Source organism: Zootoca vivipara, chromosome 9, assembly GCF_963506605.1.
Source record: "Zootoca vivipara chromosome 9, rZooViv1.1, whole genome shotgun sequence".
Classification (NCBI taxonomy): domain Eukaryota; kingdom Metazoa; phylum Chordata; class Lepidosauria; order Squamata; family Lacertidae; genus Zootoca; species Zootoca vivipara.
The window spans coordinates 11,963,502-11,987,673 of NC_083284.1; the positions used below are offsets into that span (position 1 = coordinate 11,963,502).

Here is a 24,172-nt window from a genome sequence, read left to right on the forward strand (position 1 = left end):
CGAGGTTCCACTGTAAATACTAAAAATAATCTTTACTGTTTTTCATTGTAATCTTTACGTCGACCTTCGTCAACAATTCCTGGACCAGCTCTGCATCTCCAGAAGGAGACCAGAGTGGGAAATCTTACAATTCCTTTTGCTGGGGAAGGACCAGGTCCTCACCAAGATGGTGGCTCAATATCTTAATTTACTATTTTCTCGTTGTTATACTCTGCAGTCGTCTGAATTATTAGAAGCCTCATTGTCGTGAAAGCGGATAGCGGATTATTCCCTTCTCTCTCTTAACACAGCGTTTGCCACAGTGACAGTTTTAATCTTATTATTTTGTCTGCGAGTTTGTTTGATGCCAATAAAGGTTTTACTTACTTACTAAAAATAATTTATATAATCCCTTTGGTACCTCAAGTTACATTTTGCAATACTTTGCTCCTTCATGCTTCCAACAATCTCTTAAGGAAAACTGTTGTTATTTCCAGTTGAAGAACTGAGGCTGACGGTTGTACATACTGCAGGCGAACAATCAGCAAGCAAAATTTGAAACCGATCACAAGACGGACAGCCTCCCAAATCACCCACAAACAGCTCTATTTTCTTATAAAAGATAAAAGGCGAATACTGTACCCCCTTTCATGAAGGTCAAAACCATATATAATGGATTCTCTGCTGTGACCCCCTCACTCTTAGAAGTTCAACTATTAACACCCTCTTAACAGAAAAAAGGTGTAAATGCAAGCAAAAAAATTAAATCTAACTTTTCTATTGAAAGTCATCCCTTAGTATTAGCTAGAGGAGAAAGGATGCCATGTCAAAGAGGCAAATAAGAGTAATGAGGCCGCTGTCCTCAGAGGGTTATGTTAAACAGCATTCAGAGGTCAAAGGTTAAACTGCTCCTTATCATTAGGTTAGCTGCCTGCCATAGACTATTTAATAAAGGCAGCATGGCTAGCCCATTTAAATGGAAGCGATTGATTTTCATTTAGCATTTGTCCACCACTGCCAAAAAATCCATTTCAGAGTGACCCACCACGAGGCAAGTCATATGTATCTATATCTATATTTAGTGACAGAAGGCAGCAGCGCTAGAAATGCACTGCCTGTAATTGAATTAATGCACCCTCTCTGTGTTTTGCTTAAGTTAAAAAAAGGAGAAGAAGCAGCAGCACACCTTAATGTTTGAGCTGCATTCAGGTTGCGACGCAAACTGTCAAGTAGGAGCATTTGTTAGCATTAAAATGCTAAGAACAGTGACACAGTTAAATGGAAATAAAAAAGGGGGCAGCAAGATCTGTCACACCCCATCCTTCATGCAGGCCCATCTTTTGCTGCCTGTGCGGAGGCTGATTTCGGGGAGGGGTGCGGATGTTGGGTGTACATGGCGGGTGGAGCGGGGAAGGCTTGTGTCTGATTCCATCTCTCCTGACGTTCTCCCATGGGCATAAACCAACTCCTCAAACCTTTAATTGGTAGATCAATCAAGCAAAGTTTCAGTTCATTAATCAGTGGGGGCTAATTTTAATTGCGGAGGGTAAATTTTAAATCAGCGAGGCTGTGAATGAAGGGCGCATTCGTCGTTGTTGATTTCACTTCCGGCACGTTATTGTAACAGGGGATGAGAAATAAGGTATTAAAGGCTAGTCCTTTCTTTACGGCTGTAAAGACTGCGGACCCTTTGCTTATCAAACTGTGATAAGCACTTCCTTGATCAGTATCTATAAAAGGCACTTGCAGAATGAGACTTCCGTAAGATGCAAATTAACTGCTTTGTTTTATGGAACTGTGGAAAGCCCTCCCAGCAGAAGTCAAATAGAAAACAGCTCTGTGATGTTTAAAAGACGTCTGAAGGTAGCACTGTTCGGGGAAGTGTTATGGGTTTGATGCTGTATTGTCTTTTTACTGTTTTTGTTGGGAGCTGACAATGGGGCAACCGAGTCAGATGGGCAGCATATTATTATTATTTATTACTGTATAGCCTATTGTTATAACCTGGGACCTTAAGGGCAGGTAAAAAAATCTAACAAAATAAACTGGCAATAGGGACATGAGAGAGCAGTGGGAAAGTGAATTGTATCGTGGAAACACAGGATTCAGGCAGTTGGATTCAGGCAGGATTCAGGCAGTTCCAGAAGTCCGTTCCAAAACCAAAGTGTTTCAAAACCAAGGCACACTTTAATCCAGGCATCCCCAAACTTCGGCCCTCCAGATGTTTTGGACTACAATTCCCATCACCCCTGACCATTGGTCCTGTTAGCTAGGGATCATGGGAGTTGTAGGCCAAAACATCTGGAGGGCCACAGTTTGGGGATGCCTGGATTAATCCATTCCAGACTTATAAAAACAACCCCTAAAATAGCAATTTAACATGCATCTTACTATCTAACGAGACCATTTACCCATAAAACGAAAGCAATAAACAATGTACTGCAGTCACACGATCAATCCATCAGTAGCTGAACTGGGTTCCACACAGTCACAAAAACAAAATGAAAAGAGCCGCAGAAACAAAAACGCTAAATAAATAGCAAAAGCAGACAGGCCTCAGCGTAACACTCAAAACAGAAGTGTGGCACTCAAAATGGAGCATGTTCAGCTTCCAAAAAAGGTTTGCAAGCAGGAGCACTTACTTCTGGGTTTACAGTGTTTGGGTTCCAAGTTGTTTGAGTACCAAGGCGTTTGAGAAACAAGATACCACTGTATTATCTAGTTAGAGAATGGAGCTTTCTTGTGGTTGTCTGCCAGCTGACACAGCAAGCCTCTACGGAAAACCCCAGAAAGACCAACTACGGTTGGCAATTACAGAAACCCCTTGGTGGCTGCTGGCTTGATACAAACCCAGTTGACCCTCATCAATTACATTAGGGCTCCCAGATTCAGAACATCGGCATCCACTTCTCCTGGAATATTCCATCCCAGATTGAAATCGTAAGTTCCCTACCAGATCAGGCCAAGAGTCCATCTAGTCATGGAATCGTAGAGTTGGAAGGTACCTGAGGGTCATCTAGTACAACCCCCTGCAATGCAGGAATCTCAGCTAAAGCATCCATGACAGATGGCCATCCATCTGTCCAGCATGAAGAGCTAAGTGGACCAAATTTCCTGCTAGCTGCTCGCCTCCGTCGCTCTTGCGGCAGCCTAGGTGGCACTGTGACACCTGCTTTGACTTACCCTAGCCTCTCCCCAGGCTTTCAGTGTAAGAATGCAACAAGACCCTGCTGGATCAGACCCAGGGCCCATCCAGTCCAGGGCCTTCTTCTCGCAGTGGCCAAGCAGATGCCCATAGGAAGCCCTCAAAGAAGAACTTGAATGCAAAAGCATTCTTCCCCACTTGGGGTCCCTGGTAACTGGAATTCAGGGGCATATTGCTGATCAAGTGTAGAGGTGTTGTGGTTAGTAGCCATTGGTACCCTTATCCTCCATGAATTGGTCTAATCCTCTTGGAAAGCCTTCCAAGTTGGTGACCATCACTGCTTCCTGTGGGAGCCGGTTCTATAGTTTATCTATGTGCTATAATAATAATAATAATAATAATAATAATAATAATAATAATAATAATAATAATTTATTATTTATACCCCACCCATCTGGCTGGGGAATCCCAGCCACTCTGGGTGGCCCCCAACAGAATATTAAAAACACAATAAAACATCAAACATTAAAAAATTCCCTAAACAGGACTGCCTTCAGATGTCTTCTAAAAGTCAGACAGTTGTTTATTTCCTTGACATCTGATGGGAGGGCGTTCCATGGGGCAGGTGCCACTACCGAGAAGGCCCTCTGCCTGGTTCCCTGTAACCTCACTTCTTGCAGTGAGGGAACTGCCAGAAGGCCCTCGGAGCTGGACCTCGGGCTGAACGATGGGGGTGGAGACGCTCCTTCAGGTATACTGGGCTGCATGGAGAAGTGCTTTCTTGTGTCCTGAAACTCCCAACATTCAGCTTCCTTGCATGTCCACCTACACTAGATTGCCTCCTACAGGTTTAAAACGCATACAAAATGTTGGTACTTAGGACGGGGTTTCTTTTAAAGATGCACAAAAAGAAACCACCTTTCTTGGAAGATGCACAACACCCCTAATGGCGACGCCTCGAGAAGTTAAGACGACACAGATCTTATTTGGTGTGCGTACTTGGTAATTTCGAAATGTTAATAACTCAACTCTTTAATATTTCTCCCTCCCCCTCCTACTTTTTAATATCTTAATGAAACTGTACTTCATTAATACAGGCTATGAGCATGCAAAAATTAATTGTGAAAATAATAAAATCACCGAGAGTTATAGGAGTACAATAAAGGGAAGGGATGAGAAGAGGTAAAATGAGATCTTCTTTTAAAAGTGCCCACCTGAAACTAGAGACTTCGCATTCGGCTCACTTGCAAAGCCTTCCTCTTTTTGAACTAATGGTATGTTTCTATCTTTAAGCTTCCAAATAATCAAGTTTAAGGGTTCTGCATAAATAGCATTTAAAAACAACAACAGTGATGCAAGTGGTCTTTGTCTTAGTAGGGCTGTAAAGCAAGGTGTGTAAACACACACAAGGTCCAAATTTATTATAGCGCTGCTTCATAGCCTCCAACATTTCTTCCATGAAAACAGGGGTGTCCCATTCCATAATACAGTCGGAACCACCATTTACGTAGCCCTCTGGTTACGTAAACTTTGGGATGCGCATGTGGCAAACCCGGAAGTATTTTACTGGGTTTCACCGTATGCGCATGCACAAAGTGGTCTGTGCATGCGCAGAAGTGGTCCTCAGGTTGCAGAAACCTCAGGATCCGCCTGGACCTCCAGAACGAATCCTATCCACAACTGGAGGCACCACTGTAACTATAATTATACCCCACCCCATCTGACTAGGTTGCTCATTCTGGGAGACTTCCAGCGTATATAAAAACATAATAAAACAATAAGCATTATTAAACTTTCCTATACAGGGCTATCTTCAGGTGTCTTCTCCCTGGCTTCACTTAGCTGCCAAGTATCCCGTTTTTCGCGGGAAACCCCCGGATTTTAACCCGTTTCCCATTGTTCTCCCAAATGGAGAAAAATCCCGGAAATCCCCCGGATTTCCTACCTGCCACGGAGCCTCCATTTTGGGTGCTGCTCTGACCATGTGTGGGCACCGGAAATAGGGCAGAGCGGCACCGGAGGTCGCTTCTACACATGGCCGGCGGCCGTATTGGTGGTGGCCACATGGCGGCCGTCACCAAGATGGCCGCCGCCATGCAGCCACCACCAAGACGGCCACTGGGCATGCGTAGAAGCGACTTCCGGTGCCACTCTGACCTATTTCCGGTGCCCACACATGGTCAGAGCGGCCCCGCTCTGCTTCTACGCAACTTCCGGTGCCGCGCCGCTGCTGATCCCGCATTTTTTGGCAGGAGACTTGGCAGGTATGGCTTCATACCCTCCAACATTTCTCCGATGAAAATAGAATCATAGAATCATAGAGCTGGAAGAGACCACAAGGGCCATCCAGTCCAACCCCCTGCCAAGCAGGAAACACCATCAAAGCATTCTTGACAGATGGCTGTCAAGCCTCCGCTTAAAGACCTCCAAAGAAGGAGACTCCACCACACTTCTTTAGGGATGTCCTAAGGAAAAGCGGGACATTCCGGGATCAAATCAGACACCGGGATGGCTTCTGTAAATCTGGGGCTGTCCCTGGAAATAGGGACACTGGAGAGGGTTCTGCTCCTAACTCCCTTTTCCACCATCTATGCCTTGCATGACAGTTACATGGGAAAGAGATGAAATAACTGATGAACCCGCACTGTTCTCTCAAGGAAATGTTGGAAGAGGTGTTTTTGTTTCAGCAAAAGGTAACAATATTCAGCTTGGCCTGAGTTGGGCCCAGTTCTAGATTAAAATCCGCAGGCCAAGACTTTACAAGAGTGTGGTCCAGATTATTAACACTGATGCACCCAATCTAAAATTATGCTAAGCCACATGCGATGTCCTGAATGCTAGTAGCTGCGCCAAGTTATGTTACCAGGAGCTACTGACAGATCGAATTAAATACAGGGATTTATGCAAATAGTTGTATTGCACATGGGCTGGTGACAGCTCTGCAAACACATGTGCTCACCTCCATACATACATAGGGAAAAAAGTTATATAATAGAAAAATGTGTGCATGCATTTTGGAGGTGCGAAGACAGAAGGGGGGAGAAATGAAAGAAGTGAAACACGCCTTCCTTTAAAATGGCAAGGAATAAATACAGCACCCTTTAAGGAAGCATTTTACTACAACTTCCATTCAGCTGTGGCCACATCACTTGTACATGGTATACATCAGACCATAGGTGCATCTAGTGAAAATCTGTAATCCAGTGAATTCCCAAACCCCAAACTATTTATCATTATCTACACAGCGCTATCAGCATGCAGTCAGTGTTAAGTTTTAACAATCACCCAGATATGATTGTCAGCATTTACTTGGAACAGGTCCAAAAAGCGGCTAAACATATTTATTTTCAGTCATTCATAAAATTCATCTGAGATTGTCAGCGTTCACATGTGACTGTCAACAATCACCACATTGTAACTTTCACTATGTCTCTGTGTATGTGTATACAGACACACATGCAAATATATACATATATATATATATATATATACACACAAAACACCCAGTGCAATATGGACTTTAAATATATTGTCAGTCAATAAATCCTGTGTCTATACAAGCACATCATATTTCACAAAAGAGCATCAGATGTTCCTATGTGGACAGTGTGTTAAGGACTTCCCTAATTAATAACTCAGATTAAAACCTCTTGACAATCAATTAAGATTAATGACAGACGTCATTCTCCATTCTCTGTATGTGTCTCCCCCCTTCTCTTCCTTGCCCCTCCCTCCCCCCCTGCCCCCTTCACAGGCTGTGAAAACCTTGGGTCGCGAAACTTTAATCCTGTTATCTGTTGCCTTCTCCATCTGAAAAGCCTACAGATTAACACAGCAGACATTATCGAATTTACAACCAGCCGCTCGGACAGCTGCCCTATTTTCTACAGTTAATGGAAAAGGAACTAATCTGGTTAAGAGCGCGGGACTAGTTCATAAATCTGGGTGCACAAGACAGTTAAAGCTGTCACATCTCCTCTGGAGAGGAGCAACTGAATTAAACTGTCAGCTTTCTGCTTGCTGTTTCTGGGAGAGTAGCAAGCCCTTCTGTAAACTAGACTAATGAGGTACGCAGCATTAACATAAACCACGTCAGTTCCCAACAGGTCATAATGGCTGTGCTGGAATCAGGGAGTTTGCGTTTTTATGATGGAGCATAGTTATATATAGATATGGAAGGTGTCTCGTTCCCTGGCAGCCTCGTTCCGATTAAAACGCAACTGCTTTTGTTCCCATCTACCTCGTAGCGGGGCATCCTGGTGGAATGCAAAAAAAGGGAGAAAAACGGCTATATCAAATACTGGCAATGCGCTGCAACAGAGAGGGCCAAGGTAAACCGCGAAACAATCCCAGCCCTCTAATGCTTTGCAAGGTAGCCAAGTTAATATTTGACAGCTGCAATGGGGAGAGGGAAATTCGCAATGCACACAGGAAGAGGAAGAAGAAGAAGAGTTTGAATTTGATATCACTACCTGAAGGAGTCTCAAAGCGGCTAACATTCTCCTTTCTCTTCCTCCCCCTCTGTGAGGTGAGTGGGGCTGAGAGACTTCAGAGAAGTGTGACTAGCCCAAGGTCACCCAGCAGCTGCATGTGGAGGAGCGGAGACACGAACCCAGTTCCCCAGATTACGAGTCTACCGCTCTTAACCCACTACACCACACTGGCTTCACCTTCCTGAGCAGGCAGGATCCCACCTGCAAGCTTCTACACAGCAGGATGTACGGCACAGCCTGGTATTCATCACAGTCCATTTGGTGCCTTGTGACTGGCCGCCAATATTTGTACCCTCCACCATTTGTAAGGAACAATTTTGTCTCCCGCTCTCCTCTGCAGTCGTCTTAGGGTCAAGCAACAGCCACTTCTTGAGGATGCCATTCACACAGCATGTTCAGGCAGCCACTGCACACCAAGGGGTCTGTCGTACGATCAGGGTCAAACCTCCTTGGCAGCAGTCACTACATAGGGACTCACTTAGAGGAAATGGTCCCAAGACATCCTTGAGCCCTCAAACACAAGACACACACAGTTGGTCTTCCCAAGGTAAGAACTAAATGTCCAATGCGCCAAATTCTGCGCACACAGAGGTACAGAGGGCAATCCAGAGAGAGGCACTGGGACTTCATTGAATGGATACTGGTGTTATAGAAAATTATAGGGGGGGGGATCAGGACACCATTATTAATGAACAGAGAGGGGTGACCGAATTTGACAGCTGCAATACCCAGAATCCTGTTCAACGCCATCTTCCCCGTCTCCGCTCCGCTCCAAAGACCCTCACCCCTCCCGCTTGGACTCAACCCTGCCTTAAGGAAGGCTTAAGGATCAGCATATGCACACATTTCCACATGACTAGCAACTTGGGAGCCATAATTCCCCATCAATGGTATCTCATTCACAATGGAAGACTCCTCTGAACAAAAGACAGCGATCAACTCTTACGAAAATGTTAATTTCTCTTTGTGTTTAGGAATTCACACCTGGGAGGGGTGATAGGAGGACTAGGAGAGGTGTCAAAAGTGCTCAGATTTCTACCTTGAACCCTCCTTTTTTGTGAGGTATTGATTACATAGCTGTGATGTAGGAATGATGTATTGGGGGCGTTTCTTGGTGATGGGAAAACTGATAAAAGTGGAGGTTCTCTTTTGTTCTGGGGTCCTTCCTTGTTCTCCTGCGTGAGGGGAAGGACCCTGTTGCAACAGCAAAAATAAAGGCTTTGCTTCTCAAACTTCTCTGGTTGGCCTCTGTTATATATTCTCCGACCGATGGAGAACCCAATAAGGCTCTTGTGTACCCCATAAGGGAATAAGAGCAGATTTTTTCTTAGAACACTGGGAATAAAAGGCAGTGTGGCGTTAAGGGTTGTTCACACATTAAAACAAACACAGGTGCAAGCAGTCTCTGCAAGTGTTTGTGTGAAAGGGCACACACTTGCTCGGTTGTAAAGCTCAGCTGCTACGTACACAGGCTGTACACTCACTGAACATTACATGTGCAAAGCAGATGCTCTACCAATGAGCTCTGGCTCCCTTGCCCATGAAGTGAGCCAGCAAAAGAAACCAGCCTGGGGTTTCCTGGTAAAGCGTAGGCAGGGGGAAATCTTAATATAGCAATCTCTCCAGCTTGATTGTGTAAAGAAGCAGATCAAGAAACGCAAGCCGACACGGGGACAAATAGAGGAAGATGGCTTCACCCCGGTATGGCTCCCCTTTATCACATACACAGCCCAACAAGACAATGACAGAAATCCACCAACAGCATACAAATCAATATGGCTAACCTGATCCGAAAAACCACCCATCCCACTCATACACGAAACAAAGACCACCACAGCCAATCACAAATGAGCACTCATACCCTAGGCCAACTCCAATATCTCTCACCACCAAAGGAACACAGGCGAACAGCAGAGAACCAGCACAAGCGACGCTGACCAAAAACCCCACATACATTAAGTAAAATAGAAACATTGTCACCCGACCCCACCCCCGCCCATCTTTCCCCCATCTACCTCTTTCCCCCTTTTCTTCCCGATGTCTCAACAAATGAAACTGATTTGTAAAAATGTTACGAGAGACATTGCACATACCTTTGTAAATCATGAAAATCTTTAATAATAATAATAATTGTTGTTGTGTATTGAGTCAAAGGATTTTATATCTGTATTATTATTGTCTGTATTTGCATTAGGATAAAGTAACTGCCTTTTGGTTCCAGAGGGTACAGCTACTATTGGTTCATTTAAGCTGCTGTATTTGGATCCTCTGTCTTATTGGTTTCCTCCAAAAGGCAGCACTGTGATTGCCTGATATTGTCCCCTCCAAAATGTATCCCTTTCTAGCTAGTCCCCTGTCCCTATAAATGTAGCTTTGCTCTCCTCAGACCTCAGTCTTGTTTACTTTAATAAAGAAGTGTTACTAGAGAACTGTCTCCAGCATATTATGTCAAGAGACCTGAAATCACAAACCCCATGTAATAATAATAATAATAATAATAATAATAATAATAATAATAATATAAACGCAAGCTGATTCTTTAACACCTCCACTTTATCTTCTGCTGTGCTCTGTAGCAACTGGCCCTGGCATTCCAGAATGTGTTGCAAGAGACAGGAGGCAGGTTGCACTTGAAGCCTGTTTGGTAACAAGAGGTTCTCAAAACTCCACCACTGCATTCAGAAAATGACCTGCAACCACCAGGATCCATTTCCTATTTTAATTCTAGAACCAACTCAAGCAAAGCCCTGATTCTGAACCAAATTCTGCTAGACCCCAGCAAATTGGCACTTTCTGTGACACTGTGCGAGGGGTAGTGAAAAATCCGTTTTGGGTTCAAAAGAACCGTGAAGTACAGCATGCTTGTGTCTTTTCAGGATCAATGCTAAGTTTCAGTGTCAGTAAGTTTCAACAGCCGGCAAAACCTAAGAGGAAGCGGGGAGAGATAATAATAAAGCCCTCCCCACACACACAAAAATAACCTTGAGTAGTGTGTGAGTCTGTGTGCCATTCTTGGACTCATAAATAAAAATGCATGAGCCGGCTTAGATAACGGAGCCCTATGCACATGTTGAAAGCCGAGCCAGTTTTCTATCTATTGCTGCCCGAAACCCCTTGAACAACAAGCACTGAAGGGGGGGGGGGGAGCCAACACCATCTCCTGCAACAGCACGACAAGGTGTCGCTGCGACGGCGTTTCAACACTCTGGCGGCTGCCTCGGTTGTAGCGATGTGGTCTGAAGGTGAACGTAACCTCGATTAAATTCAAGAAGCACTTCCGAGAATTAATTGGCTGTTTTACAGAACAACCCCAAAAGTATTGCCGCTCTCCCTTTCTTCTTCTTCTCCCCTCTTTCTCTCTCGACTTTAAACAAACGGCGTGGGGGTGTGGTGATGCATCATTTATAAATTACCTTGTTGGCACACACAGACACACACACAAAATCCACACCCACCGCAGAACTCCCGCTTTGAAAAACGGGGGAAAAACAAAAACAAACCCAGCTCCTGCTGAGGACTCCGGCACGTTTGATGGAAGGCCTTCAAAAGAGTTCACGGCTTAATGCGGGCTGTCTACGTGGGGACTTCGATCCGTACCTGCTGTCCCCTGTCAGTCCCTAGAAACTTGGTGGCAGATGTTGCCACGTTAAGTTGTCTCTGAAGTGGCTCTCTCCCCCCATCTCCCCACCACAACAGAGTCAAACTACATTAGATCTCTTCTATTTGTGCCTCGGGCATGTTTGGGAGCGCAGCTGTGCCCGCCGCTCCCCATTCTACCTTTCGTGTTTCAGGGCTCTCCCCCCCCCGGCAGGAAATGTGAGACCAAAAAACACTGTTCTCCCATCCTTAACTACATCTGCTGACAACCCAGAAACCTCGCTGCAGGCTGGCGTGGAGCTGGGCCTCTGCTCCAAACAGATGTCGACAACAACCTGCTAGCTCACACCTGTACAAGCCTCCCTTCACCTCGCCGGTTGCGGGCTGAAAAATTCATGACTCCGAGGAGTTCCGTCCACAATCAAAGCTTCTCCGTCGATCAGCGGCGGGTGGCCCTCAAACTGGGCCAGCATCGCTCTCAAGTGTCTGGAAGAACTGCAGGAAGGAGAGGCGGGAGAGAGGGCCCTTTCCTTCCTGGTTCTTTATGCTTCACCTTCAATTATTTCATCAGAAACTCGCATTCAAATGGGGCTTCTTTGGCAAAGGGGAACGAGGCGACAGGAGCCCATTTCGTTTCGCTTGCTGTTCAGCGTGACAGTTGTTTTTGCTTACTGTGGTTTTGTTTACTGATTTGCACTCGCATGAGGTACTGATTTGAACTGAGGAATAAACGAGCAAATATTTCTTCAGGGGATTAAAACATGCTCCCCCCCCCAACCCAGGCAGAAGCTGTGTTCTTGCAACACCACAAGTCACACCCAAAAGATGATATCTTTTGCTCTGTGTTCAGCAGCCAAATTATATACTCTTGTTTTCAAGTCTCTTTCTCTCTCTCTATCTCAGATTTTTTCCCCCCGCAGAAATCAAATGCTGGCTGCTGTTTGTTTTAGAGGTAATGAAAGTCTTCTCTCCTGGAGGCCTTAAGAAATGAGAGTCCATTTTCCCCCTCCCTGTCGTGTAAGCAACTTACAGAAACCACCTCATTCTTGCAAGTATGCAAGTCAAATAAAAAAGGGGTCAATATTTAAGCTGTTCTACTGGCAAGCACCCAAACCCCTTGCTTGAGATCCAGAAGTGAACAGTCACAAAAAGGGTTTAGGCACAAGTAAAAATAAATTCAAGAGTCTGCTGCCTTGTTTTAACTGATCAAAATGTATTGAATGGGTAAGATAACTGATGAATGAACTAAACCAGGGGTCGCCAAATTACGGCCCGCGGGCCAGATGCGGCCCAATTGGCCCAATTGGCCTCCCAATCTGGCCCGCAGCGCCCCCCGCTGCCCCCGCCTGGTCCGGACCCAGAAGAGGTCATTTACGGTGCACTTCCGGGTCGGGGGGAGGCCCATACGCATGCGCACAAATGATTTTCGACACTTTTTTCCGACCTGGAAGCGCGCCACCACGCCAGTAAGTGGGTGTGCGCATGCGCACGGGCACGCCCTCCCCCGCCCTCCGGCCCGCCGCGCGATTGGCGCAGCGGGCCCCGGCCCAAAGCCGGGTAAGTCTGGGGACCCCTGAACTAAACACTGAATGTGTGCTCTATTAAAGATAAAGAATTTTGGATGGGAGGTGGCTGGGCAATTTAACAAACACCCACACATACTGGCTTCCTCTTCATCAGTCTCTCTCACATCTGCATGCTCATGTCATCTTCTCCGCGAGTCAAATGCTATAATCAAATTTAGCACTGACAGCCAAATAACTTCTGTAAATATCTCTGTTCCCCCCCCCCAACACGCACATTTCCTGTTTGTCAGTTTCCCAGTAACTCAAAACCTTGCCAGAATTTTGCATTACTATTTGGGATCAACAAGTCTTGGATATGAAGCCAATAGAAAAGGCCAAACAAATCCACCAGGTGTCCCTTGTAAAGATGGTGCTAACTAGTCACAGCCCTCTGATTTATATTAACTGCGTGCAAATATAATGTGTTATTTGCTACAGCCCTCCATTTAATGGGATTTCCATGCCCTCCCCCTTACAGGCTTCGGCCTGGAGGAAAGCCAGGGGCTCAGTCCTAAGCTTAATGTCCAGTCTGGGGTCTGGCACAAGTCTCCCTTTGCAGAGCGTCATAAGTCACACAGGGGAGCAGTTTGGATTTTGGCCATTCTCTGCCATTTTGGAAGGCTGTACGGGAAGGAGATCATAGACTAGTGGGGCACAGCATCCGTTCTTCAATATCAGCAGCTCACGTGTTGCTAGCTTGCACACTTTATAAAGATTTGAGGAGTGCCGTTATATACACCTCTACTATGCCAGGTCACTCAACCATTGCTACTGTGTCTAGCAGATCAAGATAACCAGGTGACAGCAGAAACTTAAAAAATAATAATAGCAGGGGCAATTAGAATAAGATCCATTACTTGATTGTTGATGTAAAGCTTTGGAATGTACCATACTTTTCTCTGTATAAGACTAGGTTTTTTTTTTTCCTTTAAAAATTATGCTAAAAAGTGGGGGTCATCTTATACATGGATAGTGCATAGGGTGGGCGTGTTATTGGTTGTTGCGGTAATGGCTGGTGCTGCGGCAATTGGGCAGGCGAATTGCAGCTTCTGCCGTTGAGGGAACAGATGAGAGGCAGATTTTAGCATGCGTGTGGGTGAGCGATTTTCGACAATCCCCCCTTTAAAAAGCTCAACAACCCTGGGTAACCCCCCCCTAAAAAAGCTCAACAACTCTGTGCCATCTTCCCCCATTTTCTAAAATTTGAGTCCCCAAAAATATGGGGCGTCTTCTACACGGAAAAGTGCGGTATTTTGTATAGTTAAGCCTTTACCTCTGTGTTCAGTACAAATGTGCTTTATTTTACTGCTATGGCTAGTGGCTGATGCAAATAAAGATTCTTCTGATTTGATCTGATCTGACCTGACCTGACCTGGTCTGGTCTTCAAGCATCTCCAGGAAGGGATGGGGGGGAAACCTTGACTGAAACCCTGGACCTGAAGTTACGTAGGCCATCTTTCCATAAACCAGTGGTTCCCAACAGGTGGTCCGCGGACCCCCAGGGGTCCGTGAGCTATGCCAGAGGGGTCCGCAAGATGCTAAAAAATATATTAAATATATTTCGTATGATAACAGATTTTTTGTTTTGGCCGCTTCATGCATGAGCAGACGCAAAACTAGAATTAGATAGAGGCAGTAGTTCTGCTGTATGCCGTTAGGTGGCGCTTTACAAACACTACTGTTTTGCAAAGAGGCACCGTGCGCATTCTACTAACGCTCACCTCCCCAATATGCTTTGCGTGCGTCGGCTTCATTTGTGCGCTACTGCGCAGGTACCCTGTCTTCTCCATTCCCCTCCCTCCTCCCTGGCGCGCGCTGCCCCTTTGCAAAACAGTAGTGTTTGTAAACAAAGCGTTGTTTTTCGCGGAAGCTACAGTTCGTGTAGTTAAAAATGAACCGTTGGTTAAAAAGTGGTTCATCTCATTAAGAACTGAAAATTAAAACTAACTGTATACTGATGGAGTACTCTGTTGTAACTGTAAAAAACGTATAAATATAAAATATAAAAAGACTCTTAATTTGGCTCTCACTTTTTATTTTTAGGATTAGGAATTAATGGGGGTCCTTGTCACAATAGCGGCTCGATGAGGGGTCCTCGAGAAAATTTTGTTGGGAACCCCTGCTATAAACAAAAGGGAAGAGCCCTGTGGAGAGTGGTGAACAGCACAGCAAACACACACAAACACGTAACACGCACCTCATCTCCCTGCTGCGGTCGCATCAAAGATACTCTGTCGTACTGCCGCCTCAGCAAAGCCCACAGCGCATCGAGACGACCCTGCAAAGAGGAGACCAAGAGGACTTTTGATTAGCTGGCGTACATGGCGGCAGTTCTCAGAACCATTAGCCGTCCTTGGATATGTCTCGGGGAGCATCTTCCGCCAAATGACACCGTAGGACAATGAGCGCTCCTTAAATGGGATGCTATTAAGGCATAAATTTCGCTTAATGGGAACACATTGAGCCAGCGATGTGTGATTAAGTAAGTGGTTCTTAGCAATGTGTTAAATGAGTGGGAAATTCTAAGTTCAGGTCTTTTACTATTTTAACTTTAAAAGGTAAAGGTAAGGGACTTAAAAAAAAACAACCCAGCAAAACACCTGCATTCACATATGAAAACCATGTAAAGATTAAGCATCTTGTTGGTCTAAAGCAGGCATCCCCAAACTGCGGCCCTCCAGATGTTTTGGCCTACAATTCCCATGATTCCTAGCTAATAGGACCAGTGGTCGGGGAAGATGGGAATTGTAATCCAAAACATCTGGAGGGCCGAAGTTTGGGGGTGCCTGGTCTAAAGGCTTTCCAAACTCTCCTTTGTTCAAATGAAGTTTGCCTATTCAAAGCAGGTGCTTACTTCTAGTACTTTTTAAAAACTTGAGCATATAAAAAGATCCTGCTGGATCAGGTCCATAGCCCATCTAGTCTACCACCCTATCCTCACATGGGAAAACCCGCAAGCAGGATTCAAGCATAAGGTAACTCTCCCCTCCTGTGGTTTCCAGCAACCGGTATTCACAAGCATTGCTGCATCTGACTATGGAAGCAGAGCAGAGCCATTGATAGCCTTTCTTCTCCATTAATGTGTCCAATCCTCATATGGCTCTTTACAAGAGGCAGCACACATTGGAGCCTTGAGGAAATTTATGGATCCTGGGCTGCTGCAACTAGAATGAGCAAGTGGAACTGTCTCCCTTGGGTGGTTGTAGACTCTCTTTCATTGGGGGTGGGGGTTTCAAGAGAGGTTGGGTGGCCATCTGTCATGGCTTAATGTCTTTTAAATTGCTTTGAGATTCTTTCTTTAAAATATTAAGTGGTATAGAAATGAAATTATTATTATTATTATTATTATTATTATTATTATTATTATTATTATTATTAATATACCTTTAGGCGCCAGGCAAAAATGTTTCTTTTAAACCAGGCCTTTGGTTGACCTGATCAACACCCCACATACCCTTTTAAAATGTGGGTCTTTTGGGGGGGGTACCGGTATTATTGGGTTATTGCTTTTATTTTTATTTTATATACTGTGATCTTTTTATGTGAACCGCCCTGAGATTATTATTAATAATAATAATAATAATAATAATAATACTCTCCCCTCCAGCCAGCCTTGGGATGGGTGGGTGCAACTTGCACCTTCTCTTTTCATCCAATGGGTCACGAGATATCTAGTTGGCTCTATGCCCTATACCTTGGCTGGAGTATGAGCAGGGCTAATCTGAAGGAGGCCTGGTTCAAGAATCACAGCTCCTAATTCCTCCAGATGTCCCTTTGTGCACACACTGCAGTGCCATCACAGGCTGGGACTTCCACTGCCCTCCCAGCAACCCATTGCCAATGCTGTTTCCCCCAGTGGTCTTAAATTAGTATCAATGGGGGCTTGGTTTCCCCAGGCTTCCCAACTGTTCAGCCCTGATTTGCCCCCTTATACAACTGCGAAGCAAACACTGCTTTCAATGACAAAAGATCCAGTGTGTACCTTAATAGGCGTGTACCACTTTTCCTGAGCAGGCAGTGAGGTAGGCTTGGGTCTCGGAGGTCTAGGCTGAAACGGCTCGTCCGATTCCTCAGGGATTGTCACCACGGCGTTTTTGGCTTTCTCTAGTCGGGCGCCTTCTTCGGTCGACCCTTTATCACCCCAGCGAACCTGCAGAAAGCAAGACCCATTCTCAAAGTGGGGCTCAAGCCAGCAGTCAAGGTGGCCCAGTTTGCATGTAGCGCTAAGCCAAACCTTGGCTCACTGCAAACAAGCACGCAGGTGGACTCCCAGACCGATGATCATGGACAAAGCACTCCTCCCCTGGTCCTGCAGCACTGCCAGGGCTAAGCAATGCGCATTACATCCAAACCTGGGCTCGTGGTTTGTCTCTCCCAAGTGGTAAAGCAAGAACAAACCTTGGTTACACACACCTGGCTTCAAACATAACTGTAAGGGGAAGAAAGTACAGAGAACCTCCCCCTTGCATCAGAAGTAGCTCCTCCCCAAGCAGTGATGGAAGCGAGGGCTCTGAGGAGGCCAGTCAGGAAGTGGAGAGAGAGAGCCAGGGCTCCAGCAGCATGGGAGAGCCCCAGCTACACAGGATGGAGGAAAGAGAGGGAGAGAATGGGGGAAAGGAAAGCATGGAGCGTAGACCCTTTCCTCCGGTTCCGGAATTACGCAGGAGAAAGAAAGGGAGGAGATTCACTGTCCCGAGACTCCTATGTTGGAGAAGATCACGTGGGGGGGGGGGCAGTGCCGGATTCTGCATCAGAATGAGCAGACATGTTTTTACACACCTGTCTCACTGTAAATAGACTGCACTAATAAAAACTGTTTAAAGACAAGCATGCGGAGCGTCGTTACTCTAGAGTAGTCGCAAGAACCCCTGACAATAACCTTAAGCCAAACTATGGCTTCACCCTTGATGGTGGAGCAGCGGCAGCACAACCAAGGAAGGAGAACTACGGCAATCTTCAGTCCAGGACCCTGCATGTTTGCTCATTAAGCCACATGCAAACTGGAACCTTACGGTTCCAAAAACAAATGTACTGATTCAAGTATAGTTCTCTACTAAGCTCTAAGTTACAGAGCAACCCCAAGTATTTCTACTCAGAAGTGAATCCCGTTGCATTCCAGATGCTGCAGCACTGGACCACCAGCCAACATGGTCATCCACATAAAATAGATTTGGGCCTGGGGCTAAGAGACTGTGCCTTGCCTAAGCCAGACCACCTCCTTCTGTGAGTTCATAGGATTTGCAGGTCATGCTTTTAACCACTACACTGCACCAGCTGTGGAAGAATCAGAGCTTCTGATACACATGGTCCGCACATGAGAATACTGATGCCACACTGTAATTTTCTCCAAAAGGATTTTGACATGTCTTGAGAAGACTTCTTCTTTTCTTCTTTTCTGCATTCAGTTGTTGAGACAAGCCTCTCTCTCTCTCTCTCTCTCTCTCTCTCTCTCTCTCTTTCAAAGCCCTGAAGAAATGAAACCCATGGAATCAGTTGTTCCCTAATCCGTGGGGAGATGCCTAAAACTGCCCTACGAATAAATTTAAAGGGGGAAATTCCAAGAAGTCTGACATCAGGGGAAGTAAGTCAATCTGGCTAAAATTAAAAATGAGTCAGCTGAGGGATGCTTTTTTAAAATCAAGAATATTAAAAAGAAGCCCATTTTAACTTTAAAAATCCAACTTGACATCAAATCACATAGCAGATCGCGCGAGTGAGGTCAAAGCAACCATGATCTACAGACCTCAAAAAAGAACACGTAAGATTTCCTTGAGCTGCAAGAAGAGCCTTGCTGGAACCAACGCAAGATCCATCTGGTCCAGCCTTTGCCAATCTAGCGCCCTCCAGTAGCATCCAATAGGGTGGGGCAGAGCCACCTCCTGACCCCTGGCATCACTGCACCTTACATGGTTGATACTGGAACAGAGTGGCAACAATAGTGGGGCTATTGAAAAAGAGTTGCTGTGCACATTAGGCCTGGCACCCCTGGCAGATCCTGTTTTTCTAATAAAGCGTCCTCCACTTACTCCGTGTGATTTACTGCTGGCTGGCTCCCGACACCTGCATTATGTTGTAGGACTCCACCTCCTATCAGCCCCAGTCACCATGGCCAATGGTGAGGAGAGCTGTGACCCAGCAACCCCTGGTGGGGAGCACAGGGTCTCTATCCCTGCCCTGTCCAGGTCCCAAGTAGGAGGCCGCAAAGAAGAGCAGCAAGGAGGGTCAGTTGCACAGGAACACAGGAGTCTCTGTCATACTGCGTCCATTTAGCTCAGTATTGTCTACTCTGAGTGGCTCCAGTAAGTGGCCTCTAGCCCCCCCTCCTCCTCTAGCCCTCCTCTCTCCTCTCTCTCCTGTCTCCTCCTCTCCTCCTCGAGCCCCTCTCTTGCACATTTCCCCCTTTGTTGGAGAACTACAGGACATAGCTGCCAAGTTCCGGATTGAAAAATCCGGGACCAGAAGCGGCGCGGCGCTGGAAGTCGCTTCTACGTGACTTCCGGACATGCGTAGAAGTGACTTCTGGCGCTGCTGCCATTTTGGAAATGGGCAGAGCGGCATCAGAAACATGGCCGCCGGCAGGAGCTGCTTTCCGGGGGATTTACGGGATATAAATCCATTCGGGAGACCAGCGAGAAACGGTAAGAAAATACGTGGGTTTCCCGGGAAAAACAGGGTACTTGGCAGCTATGCTACAGGAGCAGAGGAGCACTTCCATTTTCCTGGCTTATCATGGTTAACATGTGACACGGCACACAGTTGCCAGCATCAGAGGCTAAGCCAAGAGATACCACTAGCACCTCACAGCTTTGCATCTCGAGCGGCAGCGGCTCAAGGCTCGACAAAACAAACCTCCATTCTTTTAATTCCTCCAACTCCTCGCCCGCCATAGTACGAAGCATCCACGGTTGGCCATTTCTTGTTAGGCAAGGGGTCTTCTTCTTCTTCCTGGGGAAAAACCCAAAACAGATTTTTAAGGGGAGGTGTTTGTTTAAAAGGGAAACAAATTGCTCTTAGCTTAGAGGTCTTTTCCAACCAACTTGCTATTGGCCTTTTCTGAAGAAAGGGATCTAATGGAAATTGGAGATGGGGGACTGTCCGCTTTGGGTTGACCAAATTCAGCCTTTCTCCAGCAGACCACGCCTTGTGTACTCTCCCCCTTCCTTCACCCAGCATGCTTGCTAGGATGAGCTCAAAACTTTCAAATTTCAATTAACCACAGTTTAGGATTATGCCTGAACCCTAAACTATGTCCCAAGGGGAGAGGGAATCAGGGGTATGTAAAGTGTCAGTTTGCATTTCTTAGCTCAGAAGGTATTGATCTGATGTGTAGTAGAGCTCTTTCCTAGAGTGTTCTGGAAAGTGTCTTTCTATGTAAAAGAAACAGGCAGAAGGCTTCTGATGTTTGGGTTATTCCTTCTGGGAAGCTGAGAACAGCTGGTTTAAACTGGTTCTGTTATCTTTCTGTCAAGGTCGTGCTGACTATAATAGTCAAGCCAAGAGGAGCCTGGGTTTTACTCACTTTCTCTATTTCTTTGTTCTAGTGTGGTTCCGTATGCTATAGTGTTAAGGTTTAGTCTTACTTTAAGTTCTTGTTAAGTTTAAGTTAAGTCTGCTGCAACTGGATTTCTTATGGACAGTGCCAATCCTGAATGTATTGGATTTGTGACCATTGTGCTCATTTGCCTTCAGTAGCAGTCAAGCTCTGCTGGATGAAATACAATTGCCTCTGGTCTATTTTTTGGGGAACTCTGCTACGTGTTTAAAGTTTTTTCCTCCATGCAGCATGACACAAAGCCAATGGGAATTTGGGACTAATTTATTTGAGAGATGGCCTTACCCCCAAGATCTACCACTTTGATCTGCATGACTGTTACAAGTGACACATAATACCTGTTTCACATTTGGTATTGGCCTCGGTCCTGTATACCTGAAGGAGTGTCTCCACCCCTGGCGGTTCCCTCACTGCGAGAAGTGAGGTTACAGGGAACCAGGCAGAGGGCCTTCTCGGTAGTGGCACCCACCCTGTGGAACGCCCTCCCATCAGATGTCAAAGAAAAAAGCAGCTATCCTATTTTTAAAAGACATCTGAAGGCAGCCCTGTTTAGGGAAGTTTTTAATATTAAATGCTGTATTGTTTTTAACACTCGATTGGGAGCTGCCCAGAGTTGCTGGGAAACACAGCCAGATGGGCAGGGTATAAATAATAAATAATAATAATTGTTGTTGTTGCAAAAAAATCTATCTTTTAGGGTCGCAGCACCGCACTTTGGAACTCCCTGCCTATTGACATCAGGCAGGCACCTTCACCATACTCTTTACAGCAATTTTGAAAAACATTTTTTGTTAGAGAAGTCTATCCAGACCTGCAGGATGTTAATGGATGTATGCTTTAATCTGTTTTTAGTTTATTTCATTTTAAAAAAATGTTCTTAATAGTTGTTTTTAACTGATTGTTTTATTCTCTTTGTAAACCGCTTTTGAAGGTTTGTTTTGTTTTACAAGCAGTATATAGATTTTACAAAATAAATAAATGCTATTCCCTTAAACCAGGCACGTCCAACAGGTAGATCGTGATCTACCGGTAGATCACTGGACGTCATAGCTGCCAAGTTATCCCTTTTTTAAAGGGATTTTCCCTTATGCTGAATAGGCTTCCTCGCGAGAAAAGGGAAAACTTGGCAGCTATGCTGGACGTCTGTAGTAGATCACTGGCTCCCCCCCAAAGAAGCTCAACAAGTTTGGCTCCCCTAAAAGAAGCTCATCATTTTTGCCCTGAACCCCTAAAAATGTGGCTTTCCCCCTCCCTAAAAAAGTTCAACAACTTTGACCTGAACCCCTAAAAAGGAGGTAGATCACAGCCAGTTTTTAACTTTGTGAGTAGATCGCAGTCTCTTGGGAGTTGGCCACCCCTGCAGGCTTAAACTAATTGAAGGTTGCAGCCATAACCCTGCTTGTAAGTCCTACTGAATTCAACAGGACTTAGTTCCAAGTAGACTTGGTTAGGATTGCCCCAGAAGTATGTACTATCCTTTCTGTTTTAGAGTATCTTAAAATACACTGACTGGGTGGATGCGTACACGGTGCAAGTTGGAAATAAGCTTTTATTGAAGAGAGCACTTAAGTGTGTGTATATATGTCTTAGATATTTGATACGATCAGAAGGTGCTCCCATGTTTAAAGCTCTGCTTCTGGGGAAGCAGGGAAAGTGTGAATAAGATCTTCTCCGAATCAGAAAGCAATTTCCCCCCTCCCTCCTTCCTGGTGCCTTCATCCGCAGAACGCATAAAGCCGAGATTCTGGTTATGTGCAAGGAAAATCAATTTGCAGCGCAATGCATTTTGAAGTGTCTATTACACCCCAATTCCCGGTTGAGCAACACAGGCCCTTTACCTATGTACTTCTGGGGAAACAATCTGTCTAATGGAATACACCACATATACAGAAATGTTGCACTACACTCGACTACCAATATTTGCTTTGTTTATTGCTACTCGTTTGACTACCAGGACTTAAAGGGCGGGTTAATATGATTAAACATGTTTCTAAAATACCCCAAATAACATCGGGGGTCCCCATAACCTCAGTCACACTGCAAAAAATGTAGAATCAAGCTTCTTCAGGCAAAATGCTTTTTTCTGGGGAGGGGGGGAGGGGTTCAGCGTGGGGAAGAGAAAAATGGGTATGCTGCAGAAAAGCAGTCTGCCAGGTCATGTGCTAGTGGGAGTCACCTTGAAGGGACAGATAGCAGAGGGAATTACCCCTCTGGTGCCTCCAATTCTGGGACACCATTGGGAACCAAGGGCTGAAACCACATGAAATTGTATTACAGAAAGTGGAAGGGCCCTGAGTGAGATTCAGGGAACTGAAGATCACTCAAAGTGAAGGACTGGGGGGGGGGAGGAAAGGATGTGAGCTGGGAGGGCCTGTCATTTTCTGTGAGTGGCCAGGATTAAGAGCTACCTTTGAGAGAATATTGTGTACCTGTGCGCTGTTTCTGTATTTTAGATACCCTGCTTCCGATTCTTTCCCCCCCAACCTTATTTTTCATGCCATTAAGAGGAACCGTATTTTATTACATAACTACATTTCTACAGTTCTCGAAGCTACCAACATGAGTCTGACCAAACTGCTGGAGGCAGTGCAAGACAGGAGTGCCTGGCGTGCTCTGGTCCATGGGGTCACGAAGAGTCGGACACGACTAAACGACTAAACAACAACAACATTTCTATCATTGTTTTGATTTTGATGCTATACAGATATTAGGTTATGTAGTGACGTTTGTGTTACACGTCGTAAACTGCCTTCCGTTATCATTTACAATTCGTTGCTTATTTAGAACTTGTCGTTTTATATAAATTTAAGAAATGAAATAAATGAAAAAAGCAGCATTCTGTCTAGTTCGAAGCCCTCATCACAGGATTCTCCTTCATGAAGGTAATAGCCCAATACAGTGGTACCTCTGGTTATGAATTTAATTCGTTCCGGAGGTCCGTTCTTAACCTGAAACCGTTCTTAACCTGAGGTACCACTTTAGCTAATGGGGCCTCCCGCTGCTGCCGCCGCCACACAATTTCTGTTCTCATCCTGAAGCAAAGTTCTTAACCTGAGGTACTACTTCCAGGTTAGCGGAGTCTGTAACCCAAGGTGTTTGTAACCCGAGGTACCACTGTACAATAAATGATACCCTCTTAAGATCCAATATACATTGGACTCGAAACAGAGCTTTCATTGGAAATAGCATCTCTGAATTATCTGCCTTCCTTTCGTAACGCGGAAGACCACCTACCCAACTCATGATGCCATCATGTTCCACATTTCTGTGCCCCACCCCTCACCTCAATTCCTATCTACATAACCAGCTGGTTCTGGAAGAGAGCAGAAAAAGGTACCACATAGTGACAAGGGGTGGGCAAGCATCTCCAGCCTTGCTTATCTACATTTCTGAGTCACTGGCTCCAAGAGAGAGAGATGCGCCTGCAGTAATAACCAACCTCTGAAGCGGTTTTACAACTTACCTCTACTGGAGCTGGTGGTGGAGGGGGAGGAGGATCCTTAATGACCTGATTTGGGGAGGGGGAGAGTGGAATAGAGGATGAAAGGCAAAAGGAAAGATCATTGAGACTTGCATAGTAACAGGATAGCCTGGCTTCAAATTCTCTGCTACGGAGATTTTTATACACACACAGTGGAACCTTGGTTTTCAAAGGTAATCCATTCCGGAAGGCGGTTCGACTTCCGAAACGTTTGAAAATTGAAAGTGGAAGCCTCAATTCAATAGGGAAACTCAAAACGGAAACTGCATCAGATGGTTTGAGTTCCAAAAAGTGTTTGAAAACCGTAGCGTTTACTTCTGGGTTTTTGGCGTTCGGGAGCTGAAACATTTGAAAATGGTG

The 24,172-nt window shown here is 45.4% G+C and overlaps 1 protein-coding gene across 1 annotated transcript in view; it reads right to left on the reverse strand.

Moving 5' to 3' along the window:
* ANTXR2 (ANTXR cell adhesion molecule 2) overlaps nt 1-24,172 on the reverse strand; it is a 147,909-nt gene that overhangs the window by 43,936 nt on the left and 79,801 nt on the right. Inside the window, exons 13-16 of the mRNA XM_035111642.2 lie at nt 23,795-23,839; nt 19,629-19,724; nt 16,762-16,929; nt 14,977-15,057 (exon numbers count right to left, since the gene is read on the reverse strand). Of these exons, the coding sequence (XP_034967533.1) occupies nt 14,977-15,057; nt 16,762-16,929; nt 19,629-19,724; nt 23,795-23,839 (390 nt within the window). The remainder of the gene's footprint in view (nt 1-14,976; nt 15,058-16,761; nt 16,930-19,628; nt 19,725-23,794; nt 23,840-24,172) is intronic.